The sequence below is a fragment of the Mauremys mutica genome, chromosome 20 (assembly GCF_020497125.1).
Source record: "Mauremys mutica isolate MM-2020 ecotype Southern chromosome 20, ASM2049712v1, whole genome shotgun sequence".
NCBI lineage: Eukaryota > Metazoa > Chordata > Testudines > Geoemydidae > Mauremys > Mauremys mutica.
Window position 1 is genome coordinate 26,594,277 of NC_059091.1, and position 26,514 is coordinate 26,620,790.

At 61.4% G+C, this 26,514-nt stretch overlaps 1 protein-coding gene across 1 annotated transcript in view; it reads right to left on the reverse strand.

Annotated features, from left to right (window-relative positions):
• Nucleotides 1–699: 699 nt before the first annotated feature.
• Nucleotides 700–26,514, reverse strand: part of LOC123353559 (adhesion G protein-coupled receptor E5-like) — a 58,270-nt gene continuing 32,455 nt past the window's right edge. The window contains exons 7-23 of the mRNA XM_044994751.1: nucleotides 21,880–22,011; nucleotides 20,774–20,929; nucleotides 19,206–19,361; nucleotides 10,929–11,060; nucleotides 10,011–10,060; nucleotides 9,076–9,177; nucleotides 8,511–8,682; nucleotides 8,188–8,304; nucleotides 7,731–7,963; nucleotides 7,296–7,460; nucleotides 5,324–5,515; nucleotides 4,487–4,707; nucleotides 4,030–4,096; nucleotides 3,669–3,760; nucleotides 3,088–3,256; nucleotides 2,270–2,362; nucleotides 700–1,924 (exon numbers count right to left, since the gene is read on the reverse strand). Coding sequence (XP_044850686.1) covers nucleotides 1,889–1,924; nucleotides 2,270–2,362; nucleotides 3,088–3,256; nucleotides 3,669–3,760; nucleotides 4,030–4,096; nucleotides 4,487–4,707; nucleotides 5,324–5,515; nucleotides 7,296–7,460; nucleotides 7,731–7,963; nucleotides 8,188–8,304; nucleotides 8,511–8,682; nucleotides 9,076–9,177; nucleotides 10,011–10,060; nucleotides 10,929–11,060; nucleotides 19,206–19,361; nucleotides 20,774–20,929; nucleotides 21,880–22,011 — 2,285 coding nt within the window. The 3' untranslated portion in view covers nucleotides 700–1,888. The remainder of the gene's footprint in view (nucleotides 1,925–2,269; nucleotides 2,363–3,087; nucleotides 3,257–3,668; nucleotides 3,761–4,029; nucleotides 4,097–4,486; nucleotides 4,708–5,323; nucleotides 5,516–7,295; nucleotides 7,461–7,730; nucleotides 7,964–8,187; nucleotides 8,305–8,510; nucleotides 8,683–9,075; nucleotides 9,178–10,010; nucleotides 10,061–10,928; nucleotides 11,061–19,205; nucleotides 19,362–20,773; nucleotides 20,930–21,879; nucleotides 22,012–26,514) is intronic.

The following is a 26,514-nucleotide window of genomic DNA, read 5'->3' on the forward strand; positions in this document are numbered from 1 at the left end:
TATATATATATATATAAAATCAATTGCATCCCCACCCCTTCTGGCAATACCAGATCGAGTTAAAGACCATGAGTGCAGCTTTTGCTTAATTTAATTTCTTTTAACAGGCAGGAAAAAAATAAGAAGAATCCCAAACCCAGGATTTATCGGAAGAACAGAAATAAAGGAACGAAAAAAGAATAAAAAGAAATAACATAAAATTCCATATTAAAGTGGTTAGTAAAAATAAAATAAAACCAAACAAACGTACCCAACAGATTACTACTGCTAGTGTTAAAAAGCTGGTTTTTATATGTGTGTGTGTGTGTGTGTAGACCAGGGGTAGGCAACCTATGGCACGTGTGCCGAAGGTGGCGCGCGAGCTGATTTTCAGTGGCACTCATACCACCTGGGTCCTGGCCACTGGTCTGGGGAAATCTGCATTTTAATTTAATTTTAAATGAAGCTTCTTAAACATTTAAAAAACCTTATTTACTTTACCTACAACAATGGTTTAGTTATATATTATAGACTTAAAGAAAGAGACCTTCTAAAAATGTTAAAATGTATTACTGGCACGCAAAACCTTAAATCAGAGTGAATAAATGAAGACTCGGCACAGCACTTCTGAAAGTGGTTCAGGAGCTCCTGCTTGGGGTGTGGGAAAGAATTCTGAATCGGCACCATGGTAAAGCAAGTGCTGAACTTTAATGTTTGAAGTCTCCTTGTGTACTAATGATCAGTAATAATAACTAATACTACTATTAATGAAATAACTTTCAGTGGATGCATGGAGGGGAAGCTCAGGTAGGAACAGGGAGGTTATTTTACTCTGTATCTGGCACTGGTCTGAGTGCCGCTTAACTAGTGTCCAGTTCTGCTGTCCCCACTTCCAGACAGATGCTGATAAATTGGAGAGAGGCCAGAAGGCCCGTGAGGATTCGCAAACCTGCCCTGTAGCGACAGACTCCAGGAGCTCAATGGGATTAGCAGAGAGACAGGGAAGGGGTGACTTGGTCAGTCTATAGGGACTTTGATCATGAGCTCTTCAAAATTGTCACACTGGAAATGGGCAGGGAGGGTAAATTAACCCCGGAACAGCTTCCCCGGGGGCGTGGTGGATTCTCAGCCCTGGCCCTTTCCAAATGGAGCCGGGACGTTCTGCTCTCAATGGAGCAGGAGTTAATCCAGGGAGGGCTGGGCCTGTTCTGCAGCTGGTTGGACTCAGAGGATCACCGTGGGCCCAGCTGCCCTTAGACCGTGTCATCTAGAGGGTTAGAGCAGCAGGGGCTGGGAGTCAGGACTCCTGGGTTCTCTCCAGACACCACACACGTGGCTCCGTGAAGCAGCTGTTTTTGTCACAAAACTTAATATTTTAATAACTTTAAAAAGATCATTTAAAAAAAAAAAAGTGCCACCAGTGAGACACAGACAGCCGAGCCCTGGGGGCCGCTTGCCTCCTTCAGCTCAGGCCGTGTCATACCGTCATCGAAGCCAAGGGCGGTGGCTGATGCTGCAGTGCCTGGGGGAGGGGCAGGGTCCTCTGGGGGGTGGGTTCATCTCTACTGGCTGGATTCATCTCCACTGCCTGCACCCAGCTTTCGTACCGAAGGGAAAGGCGCCCCCTGTGGCCAGAGTATGTTGCGTCAGAGCTGAGCGGCTGCCCTGCTGGCCATCGCTATTGCTGGTGATGCTGGCAGCGCGCAGGCCTGGGGCTGGTGAGTGCCCAGCGGGTGGGGGCAGCTGGGCAGCGTAACGGTTCCACTGGGCAACCACTGAAGCATTTGCATGCGGCGAGTCCAGGTGCGAGGTGGGTCTCTGCTCACAGGCAGGGCCAGGCCGGGGGCAGGGGCCGGGTTTTCTCATGTGCAAAGCTGCGGTGTCCAGAAATGGGCTGAGCGCAAGAGAGCTACAACCCTGACTCCTGCGACCGCTGGAGCCCCTGCTGGAAAGGGGGGGGGGGGTTAGAGCAGGACTCGACCCCCCCACTGTCCCCTCCCCACAGGCTGGTCACTAGTGGCCCTAAGGCCACATGGTGAGTCAAAATGACACATGGAGTCCTGGCTTTCAGCCCCTCTCAGAGCTGGGGACAGACCCCAGGGGTCCCAGCCCCTCTCTCTGGCTTCTAATTCCTTTCCAGCCCAGCTCTGCCTCGTTTCTAAACCCCGCCCCCCCAACACTTGCTGGGTGGGGTTTGGCTGTGGGGCTGGAGCAGGAGGGAAAGGGGGAATGGGAAAGGGCTGCAGGGCAGAAGGCTCCTGCGCTGTTGTGGAGCCCGGCCCCCCCTTACCCGCGTGATGGTGGTTGAGCTGGAGAACTCGGAGGACTTGGCTGGTCCCTTGAGGCCGCCGCAGCTCAGCCACCTGCGGTACTCGTCCCTCACCTGGCAGGAGAGAGGAGAGGGCTGGTCACCCCACAGCGCAGGGGAGATCGCGGGGGTGGGGCCTCAGCTGTAGGGAGACAAGGGCCCAGAACTGGGTGCGCGGGGGGGGGGGGAGCTCTCAGCTACGCCAGCCCCAGCCCCTCCCAGTAGAGGGCACTGGGGGCAGCCCCCAGTGGCAGGGCGGTGGGGCAGGGGTTGAGTGCCGGCTGTGGAAGGAGCCTCAGGGGGGCCTATGTGAAGCAGAGGTGAGTGCTGGCTCTGGGGCTGTCGGGGGGGGGGGGCACTGAGGGGTGGGGGCTGAGCGCTGGCTGGGGGGAGCCTGGGGTGTGTGGCTTGGGGATGGTGCTGTGGGGCAGAGGTTGAACGCTGGCTGTGGAAGGAGCCCCGGGGAGTCTATGTGGAGCAGGGGCTGAGCACTGGCTGTAGGGGTGCCTGGGGGGGGTGCTATGGGGTGGGGGTTAAGTGCCGGCTGTGGGGGTGTGCCCAGGGGAGGGGAGATGCTGTGGAGCAGGGGTGAGCGCTGGCTATGGAGGGGCCCGGTGGGAGGCACTGTGGGGCAGGGGGTTGAGCGCTGGCAGTGGGGGTGCCCAGGGCGGGGGCGCTGTGGGGTGGGCATTGAGCACCAGCTGTGGGGGCGCTCTGGGGCGGGGTTGAGCGCTGGCTGTGGGGGCACCGGGGGGGGGGCTGTGGGGCGGGGGTTGAGCGCTGCCTGGTGGGGGACTGGCCTGTTTCTTGAGCAGACAGTGCAGCAGGAAGATGAAGAGCCCCTGCAGGCTGTTGAGGATGGTGAAGATGTAGGAGGCGACCAGGCTGCGCTGGTTGAACTGGAACATGCCGAAGATCCAGGTGGTGCCCAGGACGCAGAGCTGGGCGATGGCCGTGATGGTGAGCACCCTGCGGGGGAGGGGAACCAGTCACATGGCCCCGCCCCTCCACCACGGCCCAGCTCCCCTCCCCCCTTCGGGCCCCGCCCCTCAGCCTCAGCTCCTGTCCTCCTGGGGCCCCACCCCTCAGTCACAGCCCATCTCCCCTCCCTCCTCAGGGCCACGCCCCTCAAGTCTGACCCCCCCCCCCATGTGACTGACGTCTCCTGCACACAGCCCCACCGCCCCAGACTCTGCTCCCCAGCCAGTCGGTGATGGGGGAAAATGTCACTCATATGTGGCCCCCTCTCCCCAGTCGCTCCCTCCCCCCACACCGGCGGGGTGACATCTCGATACTCATATGCCCCCCCAGCTCCCCCTCCCCCGACGGGGCAGCTGGGCAGTGCCAGGGTATCTGCTGCCCCGGGGGCCGCGCCCGCTACCTGAGCTTCTTCAGCTGGCTCATGTCGGGGTTGATGTCAGCGAATTTCAGCGACAGCTTCCAGACGGTGACCACGAAGATCACGGCGTTGACCTGCCGGGGGCAGGGGAGAGGCGGGTTGGGAGGGGGGCAGCTGTGTCCCGGGGGTGGGGGCTATGGGATCTGCCAGCTGTGCAGCCCCTGGGCCAGGGGCGCCCCACTCCCAATAGTGACACTGCTCTACCCCTGGATGCTGGGGACTTGGCGGGGGGGGGGGGGGAGCGAGGGGCCCAGCTGCCCCGGAGCGGGGGCTGGGTGGCTGGGGAAAGAAGCAAGGGCAGCAGGGGGCCAGGCACTGGCATGGGGCTGGGGGAGGGATTTACCAAGATGATGATGCAGACGGGCGCCAGGAAGCTCCAAATGAATTGCTTCTTCAGCGAGAGCCAGCAGCTGTGAGGGGAGGGGCAGACACGGGCCAGTCACTCACCTGCCAGCAGGGGGCACTGCAGGGTGGGGTCTGCACCCCCACCCACTGGCAGAGTGTGGGATGGAGACTTGCCAGCCCCCACATCCCCCCCCCTTCATGCCCAGGAACTGCCTTGTGTTGTACAAGTGTCCGGGCTGGGGCCCTGGCCCAAGCAGCAGGAAGGTGCCCCCCTCCCTCACGCTGGCCTCACCCACCCCATGGGATCCCACCCTCCCCTCCCCTGGTGGGCCCGGATGGCAGCGGCCGCCCGGCTGAGCCGCTCCTGCCCCCGTGTGCTGCCTGGGCACGGGGCCCTGCTCCCCTCGAGCCCCTGGCCGCGAGCACTGGGCCCCCCCCCCGGGCCGGTGACTCACTGGCGCGCCGTGCCGTAGCCCTCGCTGTAGGTGGCGGCCGAGACGCCCACGATGAGGGCCGGCACGCCGTAGCCCAGCAGGAACATGTAGCGGCGCCTGAGGCCGTGGGGGGTGAAGACCTGAACCACCAGCAGGTAGAGCTCGGCGCCCTCCAGGCACATCCAGCAGAAGGCGGCCAGGAAGAAATAGTGCAGGAGCCCGGCCACCACGCCGCACACCTCCTGCAGCCAACGGGACGTGGGATGTCAGGGCCGGGCTCCCAGCTGCCCCAGCCCCAGCCCCCGGCAGCAGGGGGCGCAGTGGGGAGCGGGGCAGGAGCACTGGCTGTGGGGGAGCTCCCTGTAGAGGGCGCCATGGGGAGCGGGGCCCAAGGCTGGCTGGCAGGGGGAAGGAGCTCCGGGGAGCAAGGCCTGAAGCTGGCTGGGGGGTCCCTGAGGGGAGCGGGGCCCAAGGCTGGCTGGGGGGGAAGGAGCTCCCAGCGGGGGTTGCTGTTGGGAGTGGGACCCGAGGCTGGTGGGGGGAGGGGCGCTGCGAGGAGCAGGGCCTGATGCTGGCGGGGGGAAGGGGGGCCCAAGGCTGGGTGTGGGGGGAGGAGCTCTGAGCAGGGGGTGCTGCAGGGAACGGAGCCTAGGAGTGGCTAGGCGGGCGCAGTGGGGAGCAGGGCCCGAGGCTGGCGGGGAGGAGGAGCTCCCAGCAGGGGGCGCTGGGCCCGAGGCTGGCGGGGGGAAGGTCAGAGGAGGGGGGGTGCTGTGGGGTGCAAGGCCCTAGGCTGGCAGGGAGGAGGAGCTCCCAGCAGGGGGCGCTGGGCCCGAGGCTGGCGGGGGGAGAGTCGGGTACCGTGTTGCCGGTGCTGGAGGTGCCGGTGAGGAAGACGGTGTAGGCGATGAAGAGCGCCAGGCAGAGGTGCAGGTGGATGGTGGTGCGGGGGCCCTTGAGGGCGCGGCAGAAGAGGAAGGTGACGATGGCCAGCAGCAGGCACAGCAGCGAGATCACCAGCCCCACCTTGGTGATGACGTCCAGGGTCCAGTCCTGTGCCAGGAGTGGGTGGGGTGAGGGGGTTAGTCAGGGTCCCCCCCCACCCCCCAAGGCAGCAGCCAGGCCGGGCGTTAGGGGACAGCCGGACTAGCCTGTCGGCCTCGCTCTGCGCCACGGCTGGGAGCGCCCCCTAGTGGCAACACCGGGCAGCCTGCGGGAACCAGAGTCTGGCTGGGTCCAGCCGCCCAGATGGATTCGATGCTGCCCAGCCTGTCCCTTCCCCCCTCCCCCCGAGGGGCTGACCCACATCTCCAGGCCCATGGGAAGCCGAGGGGGCTCTAGGGTCACCACCCACCAAGGGGGAGTCCCTGGCACCGATCCCTGCAGGACGGAGGCGCCAGAAAGTGCGAGGGGCCGGGGCTGTTCCCCTGTAGCAGAGAGCAGAGCTCCCCTGCCTGGCGGGAGGAAGCCCCTGCCCGGCAGGGAGCTGCTTTTAGACCAGACGGATGCGCTTGTGGCTGCGGTGCTGCAGCCAGGGCTGGGTCTGACTTTTTTGCCGCCCCAAGAAAACAAACAAAAACAAACAGGGCGGAGGCAGCTGGGAGGCAAAGCAAAAAAATAAAATAAAATAAAGATAGGGCAGCTGTGACACCCTAATAGGGTGACCAGACAGCTAATGTGAAAAATCGGGATGGGGGTGGGGGGTAATAGGAGCCTATATAAGGAAAAGACCCAAAAATCGGGACTGTCCCTGGCTGCAGCTCAGAACTCCTGGGTTCTACCAGCTCTGGGAATGGGGTGAGCCCCCTGCCCCTGCTGCCTGGCCAGGTGGGCAGGCACATTGGTTGCTGCTACCTGGGGAGTCTCCCTGTGCCCAGGGGCGGGGGGCAAGGTTTTTTGCTGCCCAAAGCAAATAATTTTGGCTGCCCACCACCCCAGCCCTGGGCTCTCACCCCCCCCACCAGTGCCCCCCACCCCACCCACACCCCCTACCGCCCCAGCGCTGGGCTCCTCCCCACCAGTGCTGACTCCGCCCACTCCCCCCTTGCCCCCAGCTGGTCCGGCGCTGGCAGGGTCGGGGAAAGCAGCAGGGCTCCCAGGCTGTGCCTCAGCCCAGGGTCCCTCCAGCCAGGGCTCCTACATCCAGGACCAGCCAGGACCTGGGAGGGCAGAGCCAGGGGACCGCCCCGGCAGGAGGCTGAGGAGCCAGGGCAGGGCAGCCCCTGAGGGAGCAGAGCCCCGGCGAGCGGGACGTGGGCTCCGCATGGCAGCGCCCCGCCCTCTATGACCCCGCTGCTGCTGCTGGCTGCCCTGCCACAGTCCTTGGGCGGCTCAGGCCACTTCACCCAGCCCCGGCTGTGGTGCTGGGGGGCAGCCGCCTTGCGGCACCTGCAGGCGGCTCCATGTGCCCCGCGGGGCGGCCCCCAGCCTGAGTGTCCCTCGCTCGGAGCCTGCCCAGCCCAGCCACAAGGTGTAGGCGCTGCTCCCCTGCGGCGTGAACCGCAGCAGCCCCAGGGCACCCCTGTGCACAACGTGCTGCTGCTGCCACGGCCGGCTCTAGGCTTTTGCCGCCCAAAACAAAACAAAACAAAACAAGATGGCCGGAATGCTGCCCCTGAAAATGTGCCACCCCAAGCACGTGCTTGGTTTGCTGGTGCCTAGAGCCGGCCCTGGCGGGGCTGCTTCTGCTCCTGATCAGATCCAGCGCCCCGCCCCTGGTGGGGAATGGCTTTACTCTGGGGGCAATCTGGAGTGACTCCTGCTCCGCTGGGGAGGATTGAGGGGAACAGCAGAACCAGCCCAGCCCCGAGGCCCCAGCGAGGGCCGCGCCTACCTCCAGCTCGTAGAAGGCCATGAGCACGGCGAAGCTGGTCAGGTGGTTGCACTGGCAGCGGGTGTTGGTGGCGTTCAACTTCTGCAGGGTGCAGCCGTCGGTGGCCCAGCGCCTGCTGCCAGGCTCCCAGTAGGCGCAGAGGAGGCGCAGGTCGGGCTTCTTCTCCTGGGAACAGAGAGACGCTTGGTGCATGGGGGGCAGGAGAGGGGTGGGGGGCTGGCTGGGGCCACATGGGGGGCAGGACTCCCCAGGCCCCAAGAGGGCAGGTGAGGGGGTACGAGGGGCTGGGCTAGGGGCACAGAGCATCAGTTTGTCCCTGTGTGGGAGGCAGATTTGCCTGCTGCCCGGGGTGGGGGTGTTACTAGAGATGGGCCCAGCTCTGCCCCCACCAGTGCTCCAGTCTCTCCTCCCACCATGTCCAGCCCGGGGGCTCACCGGCACCGGGTGGCTGAAGCGGATGCTGACGGAGAGGCCGAGTGCCTGGGGGTTTGGGTCACTGATGAAGGCCGACACCACCGGAGACAGCACACGGTAGCTGGGCCGCCCTGGCTCCTGCGCCCACTTCCCCGTCCGGCCGATCTCGTCCCACTCGGGCGCCTCCACCCGCCCAGCACCGTCCAGGATGGGGCTCATCCCCTGGTATGTCAGCAGCCCGGCCAGCGTGAAGCCTGGAACAGACAGAGGAGACGGATGAAATGGGGGACAGGAGGGGCCCTGGGGCAGACTGGTGCCAGGGGGCGCTGTGCTGCTGGGGTGCTGCCCCCAATGCTCTGGCCATGCCCCATCCCCCTACACACCCCAGCCTGGTGCCAGGGGGCGCTGTGCTGCTGCTCCCAATGCCCTGGCTGTGCCCATCACTATACACACCGCAGCACAGGGGATGACCACATACCTTCATTTTTCTGCCCTGGGGCTCCGGCCCACTTTAATTCCATCTGCGTCTTGCTCTGCTGCAGTGTTACGGTCTCCTGGCTCTGGTTCCCAGCCTGCCTGACCGCCAGCCCCAGCTCTGCAACCACAATGCCAGCCAGGGCTCACACCAGAGAACATGGAGAAGAAGCCTGTAGCTAGGCAAGGTGCTTTCCTGGCTGTAGGGGGAGCTCCCAGCTACTCCAGTCCCAGCCTCTACCAGCAGGGGGCACTGTGGGGAGCAGGGCGGGAGCGTAGACTGCGGGTGATGAAAGCCCAACTGGGGCCATGTGGCCAGGTGCTGACCTGTGCCATTGGTGGATGCGATGCTGATCCTATCACGCAGAGTCAGGGCCAGCGTTCTCAGCAGCTTCTCCACTAGGGCCATCAGCTCCGTCGCAATCCAGTGTCTCCACTCCACGCTCTCGCTCTGCTGCCCGACCAGATTTATCTGCTTCTCCAGAATGTCCAGGAAGCCCTGGCCAAGCAAACGTGGGGGGTGTTGGTGTCACAGTGTCTGAGCCCCTGCCGTGCCCCCCATTCCCAGATTGCTAGTCCTCCACTGCCTTCCCACAATCCCCCTGAAAGGAAAGACAAGTCCTCCTGCCATTTACATTGCTGCCGGGGAGGTCAGACTAGATGATCACAATGGTCCCATCTAGCCTAGGAACCTAGGAGAGCTAGCTTCTTGGGCACAGAGCCCACTGGGGAGGCAGGCATGGGAATTTCTGGGCAGTGCTGCTGTTTATTTATCTCCTTTTCCAGGCACTGCATCTCTATAGATCGCCCTGAGACTAGATCCGAGGAGGAGCAGCGATTCCTCCCCCTAACGGGAACAAACCCAGCAAGGCCCTGAATTTTGGCTTGGCACCTGCAGCTTCCCCACAGGGTTCTGTGAGTTCATCTGCTTCAGCTCCTCCAGCGCCGCCTTGCAGAGATGTCCCACCTGTGCCGGGAAGCTGCCCAGGAGGTTCTGCAAAACAAGGCCCAGGCCTGGCTCAGGAAAAGAGATCACAGAATCGCAGCCCACCTCCCCGCATCCCTAGAGGATCCTTCGGCTCAGAAGCCAGGCACCAGAGGGAGTGCGGGCAATGCCCCGTCTGGCCCCTAGGGGGTGCACGGCATTTGCAAGGTGTCATGGAGTGTGGGGGAGTCAGGGCCCTGCACCTCCCACTTCCTGCAATTCACCATGATTTTCAGCCAGCCAGTACAACGGAAGGTTTATTAGACGACAGGAACACTCTGGGCTTGTAGGTACAACCAGGACCCCTCAGCCAGGTCCCTCTGGGGGGCAAGGAGCTTAGACCCCAGACTCGGGGTTCCCTGTGTCTTCCCAGGCAGCCCCAAACTGGAAACCCCTCCAGCTGACTCACTCCCCGCCCCCCCAGCTCCTCCTCTCTCTTTGTCCAGTTTCCTGGGCAAAGGTGTCACCTGGCCCCACCCTCCTCCTGGCTGCAGGTTACAGGCTCAGGGACCCTCTCACCTAAAGTCACCCCCTGCTCCCCATCCCCCATGCAGACAGCCCCAGTAACACTAGACAATCCGCCCCTGGGGGACGGCGGTTGCAAGCTGAAGTGTGTTGCCGCAGCCTGATGCTGCTGATCCTGGAGGGTGAGAATCACCCCAGGGGCAAAGGCCTGGGCCGTAGCTGGACTGCAGGGGCTCCAGGGACTGGCCACTGGCTCTTTGCCCAGGGGCGAGTTTGGCCCCAGAATCCTTGTGGGGCGAGATCAGTGAAAAGCAACGTGGCACATAAAGGGGAATCGGGGTCTATCCCCCCCCCCAGGGTGTCTGTGCCCCCCTCACCTTGGCTCCGGCAGAGCTGTCATCACCCAGCAGCGGGGGGCAGGTGAGCTCTGGGGATGGAAAGGGAGAAGGAGTGAGAGATGGGGGGGGCGGAAATGCGGGGTCTGGCTGGGTAGGTGCATGCACCAGAGCCAGGCACAGAGAGCAGGACTCACTCTCTCCAGCAGGGGGCAGCAGCAGCCTCCCCTCACTCCCTGCAACAGGGGGAGCAGTGACCCCCCCCACACACACTCAGCCCCACACATGTGCGCAGCCCCTTCTCCCCATCCTCTGCCCACAAGCCGGTCTCTGTGAAAGGAACCGTCCCCCCTCCCCGTCCTAGGGGGACTGAGCCGCAGTGGGGTGGGGGTGGGGGCTGTGGAATCATCCCAGCCGTATCTCCCCTCAGCCCTCTCCCCCCAGCTGTGGGTGGTTCTGGGCTGTGTTGGGGGTGGGGGGAGAATCCAGCAGGGAGCCCCGGGCTGGCCCCACAGTGGCCTCTAGTGGCCCCTAGGCACAGACTGTGCCCCCTGCTGCCTCTTCCCAGGGCAGAGAATCCAGCCGTGCAGCAGGAATACAGGCACTGCTGGGGGGGAGACACCCGGCCCCTGGCTGCCCTGCTCACCCCTCCCCGGCCTGGCCCTGCTCCGCTCCTAGAGCCAGACCTGGGCTCGCTGGTGCCTGTGGCGCTGAGACAACCGGAAACACCCCAGTGGACGGACAGGCTGGGCTGGGGGAGGTGAGGGCCTGGAGGCTGAGCTCCCCCTGGCCAGGGCTGAGACCCAGAGGGACCCCGTCCATGGGGGGCAGGGGGCTGGTGCACTGTCCCAGACCAGTTCCCAGCTCGCTGCCCCCTCGGGCAAGACCTCTGCCTGTGTAACCCCAGACCCTGCCCAGCCCCCCAGCTTCCCCCTCCATGGCCCCCGCGGCAGGACCCACCTTGGCACAGGGTCGTGTTCCTGTTGGAGGGGACGTAGCCGGCCCGGCACTCACACCAGTAGCTCCCGATGGTGTTGATACACGTGGCGTTGGGGCCGCAGATATCTGGGGTCTTGTTGCACTCGTCGATGTCTGAGAGGGGAAAGCAGGGGAGGGGGTCACACACAGCATGGCTGGGGGCGCATGGGGGCGAATGACCATGGAGGCACCTCCCACCCATTGCAGGGGGCGTGGTCTGTCGGTCAGTCTGTCTGCTCCATCTAAACCCACCCATTCTATTCTCCTTTCTTCCCTGCTACATGCAGGGCCCCAGTCCCTGCGGCACAACCCCTCCCCCACCCCCAGAGCAGGGGCCCAACCTTTTCCAGACCAGGACCCTGCGATCTCCCCACTGCACCAGCCCTGACAGAGGGGACTTAAGTGGGGGCCCGATCAGCCAGTTAAGCTGCAAAGGGGAAGTGACTCAGGCTGCGAGCAGGGCGCTGGCTGGAAGGAAGCTCACCTGGGAGGGGGCAGGTGGGGCTTCTCTACAGCCCGAGGGCTGGGCCCAGAGGTGGGGGCCTGAGGCGAGGGGGGCTAGGAAGCCCCGAGGGGGGGCTAGGAGCCCCGGAGGAAGGGTTTCGCTAGCAGGCACAGGACAGAGGGGTCTGACTTTGAAAGGCTCCCCCAGAATGGGGATCACAGCATGACCTGGCCGGACGGCTGAGACACGGGGCAGCCGCGACTCCGGGAGCTGCAATGGTGGAGGAGAAGAAAGGGGGCGCTGAACTGGAGCTAGTCGCCAGAAGGGGGCGCCACGCTCAGCATTACAGACCCCAGCCCCATGGGTCCCCTCCCCGTTCGGGATACACCCAGCCCCGCCCCTCCCCTGGAGCACTAGGAGAAGGGCGGGTGGGCTCTGCCCAGGGGAGTGCAGGGGAATTGGGTGCTGTCCCTTTAAACTAGTTTCTTTGCTCTCTGGTGCGGCTCACGGGGGTCTATGGCAGAAGCCCGCAGACCCCGACATGCGGCCAGGCCCTGCACGGCTAGTAAACGGGTTGTTTGGAAGCCAGCTGGATCCAGGGGATCCCCCTATTCCTAACACTGCGCAGTGAGCAGCAGCCCAACAACGTCCATTCCCGGACCCTGCTGTGACCCCCAGGCCCAGGGCCCCGTGGGGCGAATCCACCGAGCCCTCGGACGGATGACGCCAGCTCGACACTCGCTGCCAATCCGGCCTGTGGAAGCCGAAGCCGGGAGAGACCCGCCCAGCCTGACCCCCAGCATAGCCCCAGCCGGAGTCACCACCCAGCGGGTCACCAATCCAGCCCCAAATGGAGGGGACTTTACTGCCCTCGCTGCCTCCTGGGGCCTTTCACCGCTATGGAGAGTCTGATCTGACAGACGGGCCCCGCCCTGCCCGGGCACAGGGAGCCCTGCCGTGATCTAGCCAAACGCTGGAGGGCCAGGCACTCACCAGGCTGCCAACGCGGGTAGCAGCCAGCTGCCGGGCAGAGGGGGATACACAGGGGATGTCGGCGCTCCATGGTGCAGCGGGGTCACTCACCCCGTGCAGGGAGTGGGGTTTTCTACCTAGGGACCTGGCTTGTTTGTGCAGAGACGCACTTGTTCCGGCCAGCCCCTGGGGAGCCTGGGGCAATGAGAGATGGAGAAGCAGAGCTGGGACGAAAACCCCTTGAAGTCAGTGGTGCTGCACCAATTTAAACCACTGGGGTTCTGGCTCCCGCTTTGTGACCATTTCACATACAGCAGCACTGAGTTTGTGGCGACGCATGGGGGACGGACACATCGTCAGTCATTCCCGCGGGTTGGGGGAAGCGGTTGAGCTGCTGCAGAAATGGCCATGACCGATTCTCCCGGAAATCCAAGCCAGGAACAAGTGCTGGAATTCGACATTCGCCTGCTTATTAACCCAACATTTCAGCCGTCCAATCAGGAAGCAGAGAAAGACCATGGGACTCAGGCAACCAATTGTACAACATCAGTGACAACTTTTCAGAGCAAACAGTTTGCGAATAAAATCACAGACATTTATCCACCCAAACAGTCAAAGGGTCAGCCAGTTTGCAGGCTTGGATCAGCATGCAGAGCTGTTCTGCTGACTCCCCCTGGCGTTCAGATCAACAATGGCCTATCAATCATCATCCCTGGGGACAGATGGGTGGTGACCCTTCATGAGGAAGTAGGGGAAGAGCCTCTAAGCTCTCCCTGATATTTATTCATAACGCTTTTGCTTCTCACAGAAATCAGCAAACAAGTCAATCAGTGGGGAGAGTCAAGAGCGCTCATGGATTCTTCCCTTGGGCCATGTTCCAGCAGCTCTTTCTCAGACTCCCCTTCTCTCTCTTTCCTGTGACAGTGTTGGTGTCACTAGGCATGACTCTAAGAGGGTAACTCAGGAGGGTGGAAAACCATAAGTGTCAATAAAGCCTTCCTGTAGTAGGCCTAAATGAACTAAAGTCACTCCATGTGTGACCAAAGCGCTTCCATGTTTATGTTTGAACTTTAATCAACCTAGCAAGCCAGTGACCGAGAATGGAATGTGTAGCAGCTAGTTATCAGTGCAACACTGATACCAGGAGGCAATAATAAGGCCTGTTTGCACCTGGCAAGAACGGGGGAGGGGGAAGGGCAGGATAACAAATCAGAGGGAGTAAAACAAAATAACCGGTCAAGAAAAAGTCACTAACGAGATGACTTGTTTGTTGCCAGGTATGACTTAACTGCTTAATGTAATTGCTACTTGCATGATGTATTTGCTATAGAAAAATAGACGGGAGGGGGAAGAAGGGGGGGGTAAGGGGGAGGAGTGTGGGGGTAATGGGAATGCTTAGCTGAAATCATGTATAAGAAGGGAAAAACGGCTTGTATCTGTGTGCAGGATTTGAGATTGCTATGTCTCCCTTGCACCTTATTTGGGCTCAACTAAACTTTGTCTGCTTCTCCACCTTGGTGTGTTTATTGGAGCGAAGCACACCGGGCAACGAACCACTGTTGCTGTCCTCGGGCCTCTGTGCCGGCAACAACAGCATTTTGCTATTTTCCGCTACACCCCTTCCCCTCGGTCGTTATTTGCATAAAGGCAGCACACAGAGCGCTGCACCCACACGGCCATAAAGAGTTTCCAGTCTAAATAGACAAGAGGTGGGAGAGAAAACTGAGGCAGGGAATTGCCCAAGGACACCCAGCAGTAACAGAGCTGGGACTAGAACCCAAGTCTCCTGAGTCTCACACCCAACCCCCTAGACCTGTCTCTTTCAGCTTACTTCCTCCAGAGAAGGCCAAGAATGTGTATCCCCTGCCTCACCATGCAGATTTTGCCCTCTGCTCCCCCTCACTGAGAGGAGCTTTGTGTCCCCTGGCTCACGGCCGGGAGTGCATCAGGGCTGGAAAAAATCCCTTGTTCCTTGGCAGGAAACTCAACTTTTGCTCCATTGTTAAACCTCCTGGAAGGCAACGGGCCTACGCCATGCCTGTGAGGGGGCTTGTATGTGCCAGCCACTAGCAAAGGCCGCTGAGTCACGGAACAAGGAGAGAGTTTGTCCTGCTTTGGTGGCTGGTTCCTATAAGTAGATAACAGCTTGCTACAAGGACTGGCTAATGGAGTTACTCCCTTAGCTCTAGCAGCTGAGATCTGTGCTTTTAGGAGGCAGGTCCTAAGTTTGATTCCTGGTAATGACCCAAGCTGGTTCCTTTATGATGCCGGCTCCTTAGCAGCTGCTGAGGGTTCAGTTAATGGAGTTCCAGAAGCTACTGGGCTTTCTGAGCCCAAGCTGTATTAAAGGTTGATCCAACACAGAGTCCTCGGCTCCGTCTCAGCCCCGTTTGCTTTGCAAAGACCTGACCTTTCCCCACCCAAAACTCTGCTATGAAAGAGCATCTTGGGCTCTGATTGCAGCTGCAGGTTTGGGGGGGATGTTGCAGCTCCTAATGACACCCCCTATGCTCGTGCCTCGGTGGAATTAGGCAGCCTGGCAAGAGACATGGCGACCTTCAGTCCCCGGGCTCAGTTTCCAATTCATAAGACAGGTGGGGAGTCAGGACAGATACTTTGCCTGGGTGTGGCACAGAGAAAGAGCGAGACCTCAGGGCAACCTAGTTAGTTTCCCCATCCAGGCATGCGGGTTAGTGTCAGAGATCCTGGCCATGCATTAACAGCATCGCCAACGCCAAGCAATCAATAAAAGCCCCAAACCCTGAGCCAGGCTGCGAAAAAGTCACAAGATTTAAAAAAAAAAATCTCGTCATTTTTAAACCAAAACCCGTTTTGGGTTTGTTTTGACTTTGGTTTGGGAGCTGTTGGTCACCCCAGTGTAACATGGGCCAGGCCCTAATTTTGATTTTAGCCAAAAGCAGAATCACGTGAGTCTGGGAGGTGGGACTTTAAGGCAACACCACGCGTTAGCAACACTGCAGACAAGCCAGAAGCATCATGCCTTTGCCACGACTGTTTCCAACTGCGGTTGTACCTGTGCAGATCTTAGCCGTATCCTTTTGACTCTTCCCAAATCCCCAATTGCATTTACACATGTAACTCCCTGGCATGTTGATGCAGTTCCTGTGCAGATTGTGGCGTTTCGCTGGCACTCGTTGATGTCTGCAAGGAGGGAGAAAGCGCTAGGCCAGGCTGATCTAGGAGCTGGACCTTGGGCACTGGGGTGACGCTGCTGGGGGATAAGCCAGGCCTTCGACATGCACCGTGCTCTGGGGAGACGGGGCTGGTTAGATCCAGGAGTTCAGTGACTGGGTCAGTGAACGGGAGCAAGTGGCTATTGTCCGGAATGAGCCGCTCCAGCTGGGAAGGGAAACGCAGCCCTGCCAGGACACGCGCCTGCTGCTTGCTAAAGCCACCAAGCGGATCTGGCGAGGCCCAGTGCCACAATATCAGTGCAGACGGCAATGCCTGAATGAGCCGTCCGCCCCTGGAGCGGATAAATGTGGAGCTGCTTTGGAGGAAGGGGATAGAGACTAACACGAGGGCTGGTCTAATGCCTGGATATCAGTCAATGAGGTGACCTCCTCTGCAACCCACGAGCTGCCCTGGGCTCCCCCTTGCACACAGGACAGTGCAGAACCAGAGGGATTCAGAGACAGGCAATGAGAATGATCAGGGTCTGGAAAATCCCTCTACGGAGAGAGATTGAAAAGACTGGGACTGTCACCTTAGAGTGAACGTAAGAGGGGACGTGTTAAGAGTCTATAAATGCCTGACGGGGATAGAGAAGGGAGATGGGGAGCTTCTGTTCTTCCCATCTCATAACACGAGAGCCAGGGCCAGTCAGGGAAGGGAGAAGAGAGGAAATTCGAAACTGAGCCAAGGAAAGGCTGTTTCACGCAATGTGTGATTAGCCTGTGGAACTCCCAACCACAGGAGTCCCTGAGGCCAAGAATTTAGATTTAAGTAGCAACTGGACATTCCTATGGATGATGAGAACAGCCACAGTGATCATAGTTAACGGGCACAATTGTTTGGGAAGAGAGAGAAAACCTGCTGTGGGGCTTCAGCCCAGCTGATATTAGAGACCAGGACGTGAGGGCAGATTATCCCCCGGCTGCCACTGCTGGGCTCTTCCACTGTCCTCTGCAGCATCTGGCTCTGGCCTGTTGGAGCTGGGATACCAGGCTAGATGGGCCTCAGCTCTGATCCCGTCTGTACTGTGCAGGTGCCAGCATTACTTGTGTCTCAGCCTGGCCAGTGCCCGGTTTTGCCTCTTCAGAGGCTGAGCTGCTCCCAGGGCAGACTAAACCTGTCAGAACCTACCAGCTGCATCCTGCCAAGTGCTGCCTCCTCCGCCCCTCGACCCTGCGACACTTGCGGGTTCTGACAACACCAAGGTGGCTCCGCATTTCCAGAACCAGCTTTATTCTGGAAACGACACCCCCGAAGGCTTCCAAGAGTCCATGCGGGATGGGAACGGAGTTTCCAGCGTCCTTATCCACCCCGTCCTGGTTCCATTGGGATGTTTATAGCGGGTAGCGCCGCAGCCAGGGCCCCGTGGTGCCAGGTGCTGTACACACATCCAGCCACAGCACAGCCACTGCTCCAAAGCGCTTTCCCCAGCTCCGACGCTCTGTCTGCTGGAGAAGGGGGGCCATGCGCTGGGTTCTCGGTGGTGCGGCCAGAGCTCTCCCCTCCCTCGGGCACACGGGTGTCCCGCGGCTTCCAAACTCGCTCCGTGTTGCAGGGAGCTCTGAGATTGGGTGTCTCTAGGGGCTTAAGTACATGGGGAAATTGAGGGTAACAGCTCCTGTGGAATCGCTCCCCGTCCGGACACTCTGGTCTGGAATAATCAGTGCGCTTCCAAAGAGAACAGCGATCGCCATCAATCCCGCCTGGGGGCAAGCCCTAGGGATTCTCCACACGGCTCCCGATACCAGCTATCCCCGCACAGTCCCCGGGACGCTGGCTGAGATCCCTGCGGCGCTTATTTCTTCTTGTGCCTAGACCCGCCCCAGGGCACTGGCTGGGGTGATCCCACGCGGCCTGGGGCTGGCGCAGGAACGGCTGGGCGAGTTCTCTGCCAGGGGAAGCGTTTGAACCAATGGGCTCCTGAGTTCTCCCAGTGCTACGGGCCCTGTGCTCTGTGCCCCCCAAACGGGGGTGTAATGGGCGGTTTCCATGGGAACGGCCGGCTGGGACTTGATACAAGCTCTAACTACCGGCTGAACGTCGCAAACAAGGGCCTGGAAGGCCCCGGCCCCTTCCCCTGGCTGCCTAAGGGGGCATAATGGCCCCCTAGGAAACACCCTCCCAGCCAGGGGGCTCCCTGTCAGTGTGGGGCTGGAAAAGGCTCTGCTCCCAGCCCTGAGGGAGGGGGCAGATTGGGGGCGTAGCCGGGGTGCCCTGCGCTGGGGCTATTCCCTGCCCCCCAGGCCCATAGGTGGCAGAGCGCACTGCGCTGTACGTGGACCATCCACGAGGCCCCTTCCCAGGCTCAGGGGCCACTAGAAGACCAGATGCTGCGTGCTGGGGCCAGTGAGGGTCCTCTACACTGAAGGCAGCACGCGAGCTGAGTTTCAGTGGCACTCACACTGCCCAGGTCCTGGCCACTGGTCCGGGGGATTCTGCATTTTAATTTAATTTTAAATGAAGCTTCTTAAACATTTAAAAAAACGTATTTACTTTACATACAACAATAGCTTAGTTCTATATTATAGACTTATAGAAAGAGACCTTCTAAAAACGTTAATATGTATGACTGGCACGTGAAACCTTAAATTAGACTGAATAAATGAAGACTTGGCCCAGCACTTCTGAAAGGTTGCCGACCCCTGGTGTAACCACATCCCAGCACAAGATTCCCCTGCCTGGCGCAGGATCAGATGGTTTGGTGGGTGGGGAATGTTTTGTCTGAAGCAGCAGGAGAAAGGCACAAGGGGGGTAACAAGCATGTTGTGAAACACACAAGCTGGGACGTCGGTTGTTTATCCCGGATGGTTTGTCTCAGTCTGTAACTGTCGGGGTCCATTGGCAGAGGAAGACGTGTGGCCGTGTCCCTGTGGCATCTCTGGGCGCTGGCACTGGGCTGCATTGGCGATAAACCTGGCCGAGCGCCTTGGCCACTGACGCGACTCTGGGCTGTCTGGGCACTTCGCTGGAGGTCTGCCGGGCCGGCGACCCGCCCAGAGCCAGGACAGCACACGGAGCCGACGAACGCCAACCCCACGTCCCCGCCCCAGACTGCTGGAACTCGGGGGGCCTCAGGGCAGCCTGGGGCTGGGCTGGCAATGCCAGTCACAGCACATGCCCCTCCCAGCGCTGCCCACGCAGGGAGCTTGGGGCAGTGGGAGGGTCCCGCGAACTAGCAGCTGCGCCCCCTAGAGGCCAGAGCAGAGCATGGCTGCCTGCCCCCAGAGAAGCTCAAGCAATAGGGGACAGGGGTCAAATTCAAGAACGCTTTAGCCCAATTCCCACAGCCATTCCCGGGGCCCCTTCCCAGGCTCAGCGGGGCACGAGCAGCCCAGATGCTGCGTGCTGGGGCCAGCGAGGGGCCCCTCCCCTCTCCCCAGCACATAACTGCAGCACAAGGAGTTTGCTCCGTGGGTCTGTTTCTAACCCTGAGGGTTTACTCCCTGTCCAAGTGCTGGGCACAGGGGTGAGCCCGGCCCCATGCTCTGTGGGAGCAGGCGAGGGTCACGTCTCATCACAGCCTCGCTGAGGCCTCGGGCCACTGCCAAAGCCGGCAGCAGCCCCAGTGCAGCGCCAGGCCTGGAACGAGCATTTGTGTGTGCGAGGGGGGGGGGGGTCTCAGCAGGTGGGGGCAGGGGAGAGCTCACCCTGGCAGCTGTTCTCACTCGCGTGCGTGAAGTTGGCTTTCCCAGAGCTGGGCTTGTAGCCATCGATGCAGCTGCAGGAGTAACTCCCAGGCATGTTGGTGCAGTTTGCGTGGGGTCCGCAGTCTGGCGGGTTCGGGCCCCGACACTTGTCAATATCTGCAACACAAGAGGGGACGCTCTGTACAGTCCTGGTAGGGAGACGTTTCTGTATCACCCACCTATACTGAGCTGAGTGACAGGACCCAGGTGACCGGGCCCCTGGCAGCTTAACAATCACAGGCCTGATTCTCAGCTGCACCCAGGCAGCACTAGGCTGCTCTAGCAGGGAACGGCCACTGGAGAATCCCCCACCCTGCAAAAGGGGCCACCCCAACTAGTGGGGAGCTGCTGTTGGGGTCCTGCACCCACCCTGCTGCTAGCCCCTGATGTAGGGGCCGAGGCTGGTGCCCAGCACTGCAGCTATTCCCTGCCCCCCAGAACCCATTAGGAGGATCGGGGGTGGGGCTGAGGCACACTGTGCTGTGGCTATTCTCTCCTCACCAGGGCTCATAGGGGGCAGAGCGCACGGTGCTATTTCCATGGTTCATACACGAGGCCCCTTCCCAGCTCAGGGGGACACTAGCAGCCCAGATGCTGCGTGCTGGGGCCAGCGAGGGTCCCCTCCCCTCCCCAGCGCATCTCTGCAGCACAAGGAGTTTGCTCCGTGGGTCTGTTTATTACCCATCCAAGCGCTGGGCACGGGGTGAGCCTGGCCCCATATGCTGTAGGAGCAGACAAGGCCACGGCCAATCAGAGAGGGGCCAGGAGGCCATTTGGCCTGGGCTGTAAGCTCAAAGGGGGCCTCAAATTTAAACTCTTAATTTTGTGGCATTTGATAAGTTTTGCAACTTCTTTTTATGCGCGTCCCTATCGGACCAAAATCAACGTGACCCACCTTCCCTCAGCTTAGAGCTGCAAATTCAAGGAAATAAGAGATGTGGTTTGGTGAGATAATTTTTTTGTTAACTGATACAGATTTTGTCATATTAAAGAGTAAAAAATGCTCATAGATATTGCGTGTTTTTGTCAGTTTGCCTGCGTCAGTGGCTTCAGGTGAAGGCACCTTCAAGGTGTTGAAGCAGGGAAAGAACTATCCCCATTCAGCTATGGGACAGGAGCGTGTGAATGGGCTCCCCATGCTTAACGTCAGCTGTGACATTGCACAACAGTGAGATTTTTCCTCAGTAATTAGTGCATTTGCACAGAAAAAGGGTACGAAAGCATTTGTTAAATAAACAATACTCAAATTACGTCTCACTCTTTTTTTGGTGCCTTATTTTGTTTTCATGTGTCGTCATCTTGTACGTTTCTTATGGCTGGAGGTCTCAACAGCTGGAAGTGGCCTGCGCCTCTCTGGACCTCTGAGAGAGTCTGGGCGAGGGTCACGTCTCATCACAGCCTCACTGAGGCCTCGGGCCACTGCCAAAGCCGGCAGCAGCCTCGGTGCAGCGCCAGGCCTGGAAGGAGCATTTGTGTGTGCGGGGGGGGGGGGGGGGGGGTCAGCAGGTGGGGGCCAGGGGAGAGCTCACCCTGGCAGCTGTCCTCACTCGCATGCGTGAACTTGGCTTTCCCAGAGCTGAGCTCATAGCCAACGATGCAGGTGCAGTAGTAACTCCCTGGCACGTTGCTGCAGTTTGCGTGGGGTCCACAGTCTGCCAGGCTCGGGCCCTGACACTCGTCAATATCTGCAACACAAGAGGGGATGCTCTGTACAGTCCTGGCAGGGAGACGTTTCTGTATCACCCACCTGTACTGAGCTGGGTGATTGGACCCAGGCGACCAGGCCCCTGGGAGCTTAACAATCACAGGCCTGATTCTCAGCTACGCTCAGGCGGCACTAGGCTGCTCTGGCAGCAGAACGGCCACTCGAGAATATGGTGTATTGAAAACTGTGTTAGCATCACAAGCTCTCACTTAACATCTGCAAGGGCTTTCCTGGACCTGCCTGCGGGCTAGGGGGTTTGGGTGACAAACACATGATTTGGAGGTTTCAGCAGTGTGTCTGCCAAAGAGCCAGACCAGAGCAAAGTGGGGTTAGTTTTGCCCGTCTGCCTTCAGGAGCAGCCTGCTTTGTCACTCTCTGTTTGGGGTCCTCATGTGTTAGGGTTCTGGATTCTAAGAATAACCCTGTGTTGAGCTGCAGCCTGCCAGCGAGAGGATGTGATGCTTTGTTTCTAACTTTGTGTGTGTGCTGTGAACATAACAGAGGGAAGGGGACCTTCGGACCCCAGAACAGCCACTGTGGCCTCTATGGGCCAAGCCCCAATGGGGCCAAGATTTGGTGAGATTTAGGAGTCCATGTGTGAAGCTGCTGTGGGGTGGGGGCTGTGGAATCATCCCAGCCATGTATCCCCTCAACCCTCTCCCCCCAGCTGTGGGTGGTACTGGGGTGTGTTGTCGGGGGAGGGGGGAGAATCCAGCAGGGAGCCCCGGGCTGGCCCCACAGTGGCCTCTAGTGGCCCCTAGGCACAGACTGCGCCCCCTGCTGCCTCTTCCCAGGACAGAGAATCCAGCCGTGCAGCAGGAATACAGGCACTGCTGGGGGGGAGACGCCCGGCCCCTGGCTGCCTGTGTAACCCCAGACCCTGCCAAGCCCCCCAGGTGCTCCCCCCACACCGCCAGTGGCAGGACCCACCTTCGCACAGGGTCGTGCTCCTCTTGAAGAGGATGTAGCCGGCCCGGCACTCACACAAGTAGCTCCCATTGGTGTTGATGCATGTGGCCTTGAGGCTGCAGGTAACTGGGATCCTGCGGCAGTCGCTGATGTCTGAGAGGAGAAAGCGGGGGAGGGGGTCACACACAGCACGGCTGGGGGCACAGGGGTGAATGACCATGGAGGCACCCCCCACCCATTGCAGGGGGCGTGGTCTGTCAGTCAGTCTGTCTACTTCATCTAACCAGGGCCGGCTCTAGGTTTTTTGCCGCCCCAAGCAAAAAAATTTTTGGCTGCCTCCCCCCTCCCCCCCGACATGAGCACCCCCCCGCCCACCAGTGCCCCCCACTCACGCCCCCTGCTGCCCCCGCACTGGGCTCCCCCCCAAATGTGGGATCCGCTACCAGCACACTGCAGCCGAGCCCTGGCCCAGCTGCGACTCTGTCCCCATGCGGGTGGAGCTGCTGGGCAGCACGGAGCGGGAGTACTTCCAGGTGGCGGCGCGGCTACGGGGTGGCGCAAAGAACACGGCCCCCTCCCTGGGCTTCGCAGCACTGCTGGTGGCCAAGGTGGATCAGTTCGCGCTCACTGCCCTCACCCCCGACATGCTGGCCGCTGAGGACCTGGAGAGCCCCCTGGACCTGCTGCTCTTCAGCCTCACGGTGCCCTGGCCCAGCCCCGGCAGGAGGGAAGGCGAGGATCTCCGGCTGCGGGGCTACCTGCTCAGCACCGACGAACCCAGTCGGCCGCTCACCTCCTCACACACTCCAGGAGCCCCTCGCCACCATCGCAGCCCGGGCTCGGCTCCAGGGGACCCCGTTTCCCTCCCTCCTCGGCTCCTCACACACACTGGGTAGGGCCACCCAGAGGATTCAGGGGGCCTGGGGCAAAGCAATTTTGGGGGCCCCTTCCATAAAAAAAGTTGCAATACTAGAGTAACATGTGTTTGGAAATGTAAAAAATAACTAGTGAAAATTAATTTGTAATAATTTGAAAATACACCAAATACATTATTTAAAAACATTAAATGCTTTACTGGTCTGTCTACATTTGCAATTACATAATGGGCTGTTGCTGGGTGATGGTGATGGTTGGTGCCAATGGGCTGTCGCTGCCTGGAGGTGGTGCTGCTGTTGCCCAGGGCTGGGTGGGGAGCTGGGCTCTGGGGGGTGCCCGGCTCACAGGGGCTGGGCTCAGGACTGTGAGGAGATGGGGTCGGAGATTGTCTGGCTCAGAGGGGCTCGCCTCAGAGCTGGGGGTCTGGGGTGGGGGGGAATGGGGTCAGGGGAGTGTCCGGATCAGAGGGGCTGGGCTCGGAGCTGGGGGTCAGGGCTGTGGGGGGAATGGGGTCAGAGGGGTGTCCGGATCAGAGGGGCTGGGCTCAGAGCTGGGGGTCAGGGCTGTGGGGGGAATGGGGTCAGGGGGGTGTCCGGATCAGAGGGGCTGGGCTCAGAGCTGGGGGTCAGGGCTGTGGGGGGAATGGGGTCAGGGGGGTGTCCGGATCAGAGGGGCTGGGCTCAGAGCTGGGGATCAGGGCAGTGGGGGGAATGGGGTGTCCGGATCAGAGGGGCTGGGCTCGGAGCTGGGGGTCAGGGCTGTGAGGGGGATGGGGCTGGGGGGGGTGCCCAGGTCCGAGGGGCTGGGCTTGGAGCTGGGGGTCAGGGCTGGGTGGGGAGGATGGGTTTGGGGGGGTGCCCAGCTCAGAGGGGCTGGGCTCGGAGCCGGGGGTCAGGGCTGTGAGGGGGATGGGGCCGGGGGGGATGCCCAGGTCCGAGGGGCTGGGCTTGGAGCTGGGGGTCAGGGCTGGGTGGGGAGGATGGGTTTGGGGGGGTGCCCACCTCAGAGGGGCTGGGTTCGGAGCTGGAGGTCAGGGCTGTGGGGGGAATGAGGTGAGAGGGGTGTCCGGATCAGAGGGGCTGGGCTCGGAGCTGGGGGTCAGGGCTGTGGGGGGAATGGGGTCAGGGGAGTGTCTGGATCAGAGGGGCTGGGCTCGGAGCTGGGGGTCAGGGCTGTGAGGGGGATGGGGCCGGGGGGAGCCAATGACCAAGGGGCTGGGCATTGAGCTGGGGGTCAGGGCTGGGCCTGGGGGGTAATGGGGTCAGGCAGTGTCCGGATCAGAGGGGCTGGGCTTGGAGCTGGGGATCAGGGCTGTGGGGGGAATGGGGTGAGGGGGGTGTCCGGATCAGAGGGGCTGGGCTCGGAGCTGGGGGTCAGGGCTGTGGGGGGAATGGGGTCAGGGGGGTGTCTGGATCAGAGGGGCTGGGCTTGGAGCTGGGGGTCAGGGCTGGGTGGGGAGGATGGGTTGGGGGGGTGCCCACCTCTGAGGGGCTGGACTTGGAGCTGGGGGTCAGGGCTGGGCCTGGGGGGTAATGGGGTCAGGGGGTGTCCGGATCAGAGGGGCTGGGCTTGGAGCTGGGGATCAGGGCTGTGGGGGGAATGGGGTGAGGGGGGTGTCCGGATCAGAGGGGCTGGGCTCGGAGCTGGGGGTCAGGGCTGTGGGGGGAATGGGGTCAGGGGGGTGTCTGGATCAGAGGGGCTGGGCTCGGAGCTGGGGGTCAGCGCTGTGGGGGGAATGGGGTCGGGGGGTGTCCGGATCAGAGGGGCTGGTCTCAGAGCTGGGGGTCAGGGCTGTGGGGGGAATGGGGTCAGGGGGGTGCCCAGGTCCGAGGGGCTGGGCTTGGAGCTGGGGGTCAGGGCTGGGTGGGGAGGATGGGTTGGGGGGGGTGCCCACCTCAGAGTGGCTGGGCTTGGAGCTGGGGGTCAGGGCTGGGTGGGGAGGATGGGTTGGGGGGGTGCCCACCTCTGAGGGGCTGGACTTGGAGCTGGGGGTCAGGGCTGGGCCTGGGGGGTAATGGGGTCAGGGGGTGCCTGACAACCACCTCCCTGAGACCCCCCCAATCCAACCCCCCTTCCCTGGCCCCTGACCGCCCCCCGCAGAACCTGTGCCCCCTCCCTGCCCCCTGAGTGTCCCCGGGACTCCCTGCCCCTTAGCCACCTCCCCGCCCCGGCTGCTTACCCCCCGCTCACCGTGCGCCCGGGTCCTAAACAGCGCTGCAGCCGCATGGCTCCGCAGGGGGCTGAGCTCTTCCCCGCTCAGAGCCGCGTGGTGAGGGGAGGAGCCGCTCGGCCCGGAGCTCGCAGCCCCGCCCCCTGGCCACGCGGCTCGGAGCGGGGCGGAGCTCAGCTCTCCCAGCCAGGCGGCTGCTGCGCTGTTTAAAGGACCGGCGCGTGAACAAGCGGAGGAGGAGCGGCCCGTCCCCTGCAGCCAGGCGGGGCGGCGCTACCGGTAAGGGGCCAGTCCTCTCCCCCAAGCGGAGCCGGTAGCGCGGCCCTGCCCCGGCTGCAGGGAACGGGCCGCTCCTCGGCTCGCAGCGGCAGGATGAGCTGGGGCCCCAGCCTTTTGCCGCCCCCTAGATTTTGCCGCCCTAGGCACCAGCTTGTTTTGCTGGTGCCTAGAGCCGCCCCTGCATCTAACCCCCCCGCATTCTATTCTCCTTCCTTCCCTGCTATGTGCAGGGCCCCAATCCCAGCAGCACAACCCCTCCCCCACCCCCCAGATCAGGGGGACCAACCTTTTCCAGACCAGAAACCTGTGATCCCCTCCCGGCACCAGCCCTGACAGAGGGGGGTTAAGGGGGGGCCGATCAGCCAGTTAAGCTGCAAAGGGGAAGTGACTCAGGCTGCGTGCAGGGCGCTGGCTAGAAGGAAGCTCGCCTGGGAGGGGACAGGTGGGGCTTCTCTACAGCCCGAGGGCTGGGCCCAGAGGTGGGGGCCTGAGGCGAGGGGGGCTAGGAAGGCCCGGGGGGGGGGGCTGGGAGCCCGGAGGAAGGGTTTCGCTAGCAGGCACAGGACAGAGGGGTCTGACTTTGAAAGGCTCCCCCAGAATGGGGATCACAGCATGACCTGGCCGGACGGCTGAGACACGGGGCAGCCGCGACTCCGGGAGCTGCAATGGTGGAGGAGAAGAAAGGGGGCGCTGAACTGGAGCTAGTTGTCAGAAGGGGGCGCCACGCTCAGCATTACAGACCCCAGCCCGATGGGTCCCCTCCCCGTTCGGGATACACCCAGCTCCGCCCCTCCCCTGGAGCACTAGGAGAAGGGTGGGTGGGCTGTGCCCAGGGGAGTGCAGGGGAATTGGGTGATGTCCCTTTAAACTAGTTTCTTTGCGCTCTGGCGGCGCTCACGGGGGTCTATGGCAGAAGCCCGCAGACCCCGACATGAGGCCAGGTCCTGCACGGCTGGTAAACGGGTTGTTTGGAAGCCAGCTGGACCCAGGAGATCCCCCTATTCCTAACACTGCGCAGTGAGCAGTGGCCTGACAACATCCATTCCCGGACCCTGCTGTGACCCCCCAGGCCCAGGGCCCCGTGGGGTGAATCCACTGAGCCCTTGGACAGATGACGCCAGCTCGACACTCGCTGCTGATCCGGCCTGTGGAAGCTGAAGCCGGGAGAGACCTGCCCAGCCTGACCCCCAGCATAGCCCCAGCCGGAGTCGCCACCCAGCGGGTCACCAATCTAGCCCCAAACAGAGGAGACTTTACTGCCCTCGCTGGCTCCTGGGGCCTTTCACCGCGGTGGAGAGTCTGATCTGACAGACAGGCCCTGCCCTGCCCGG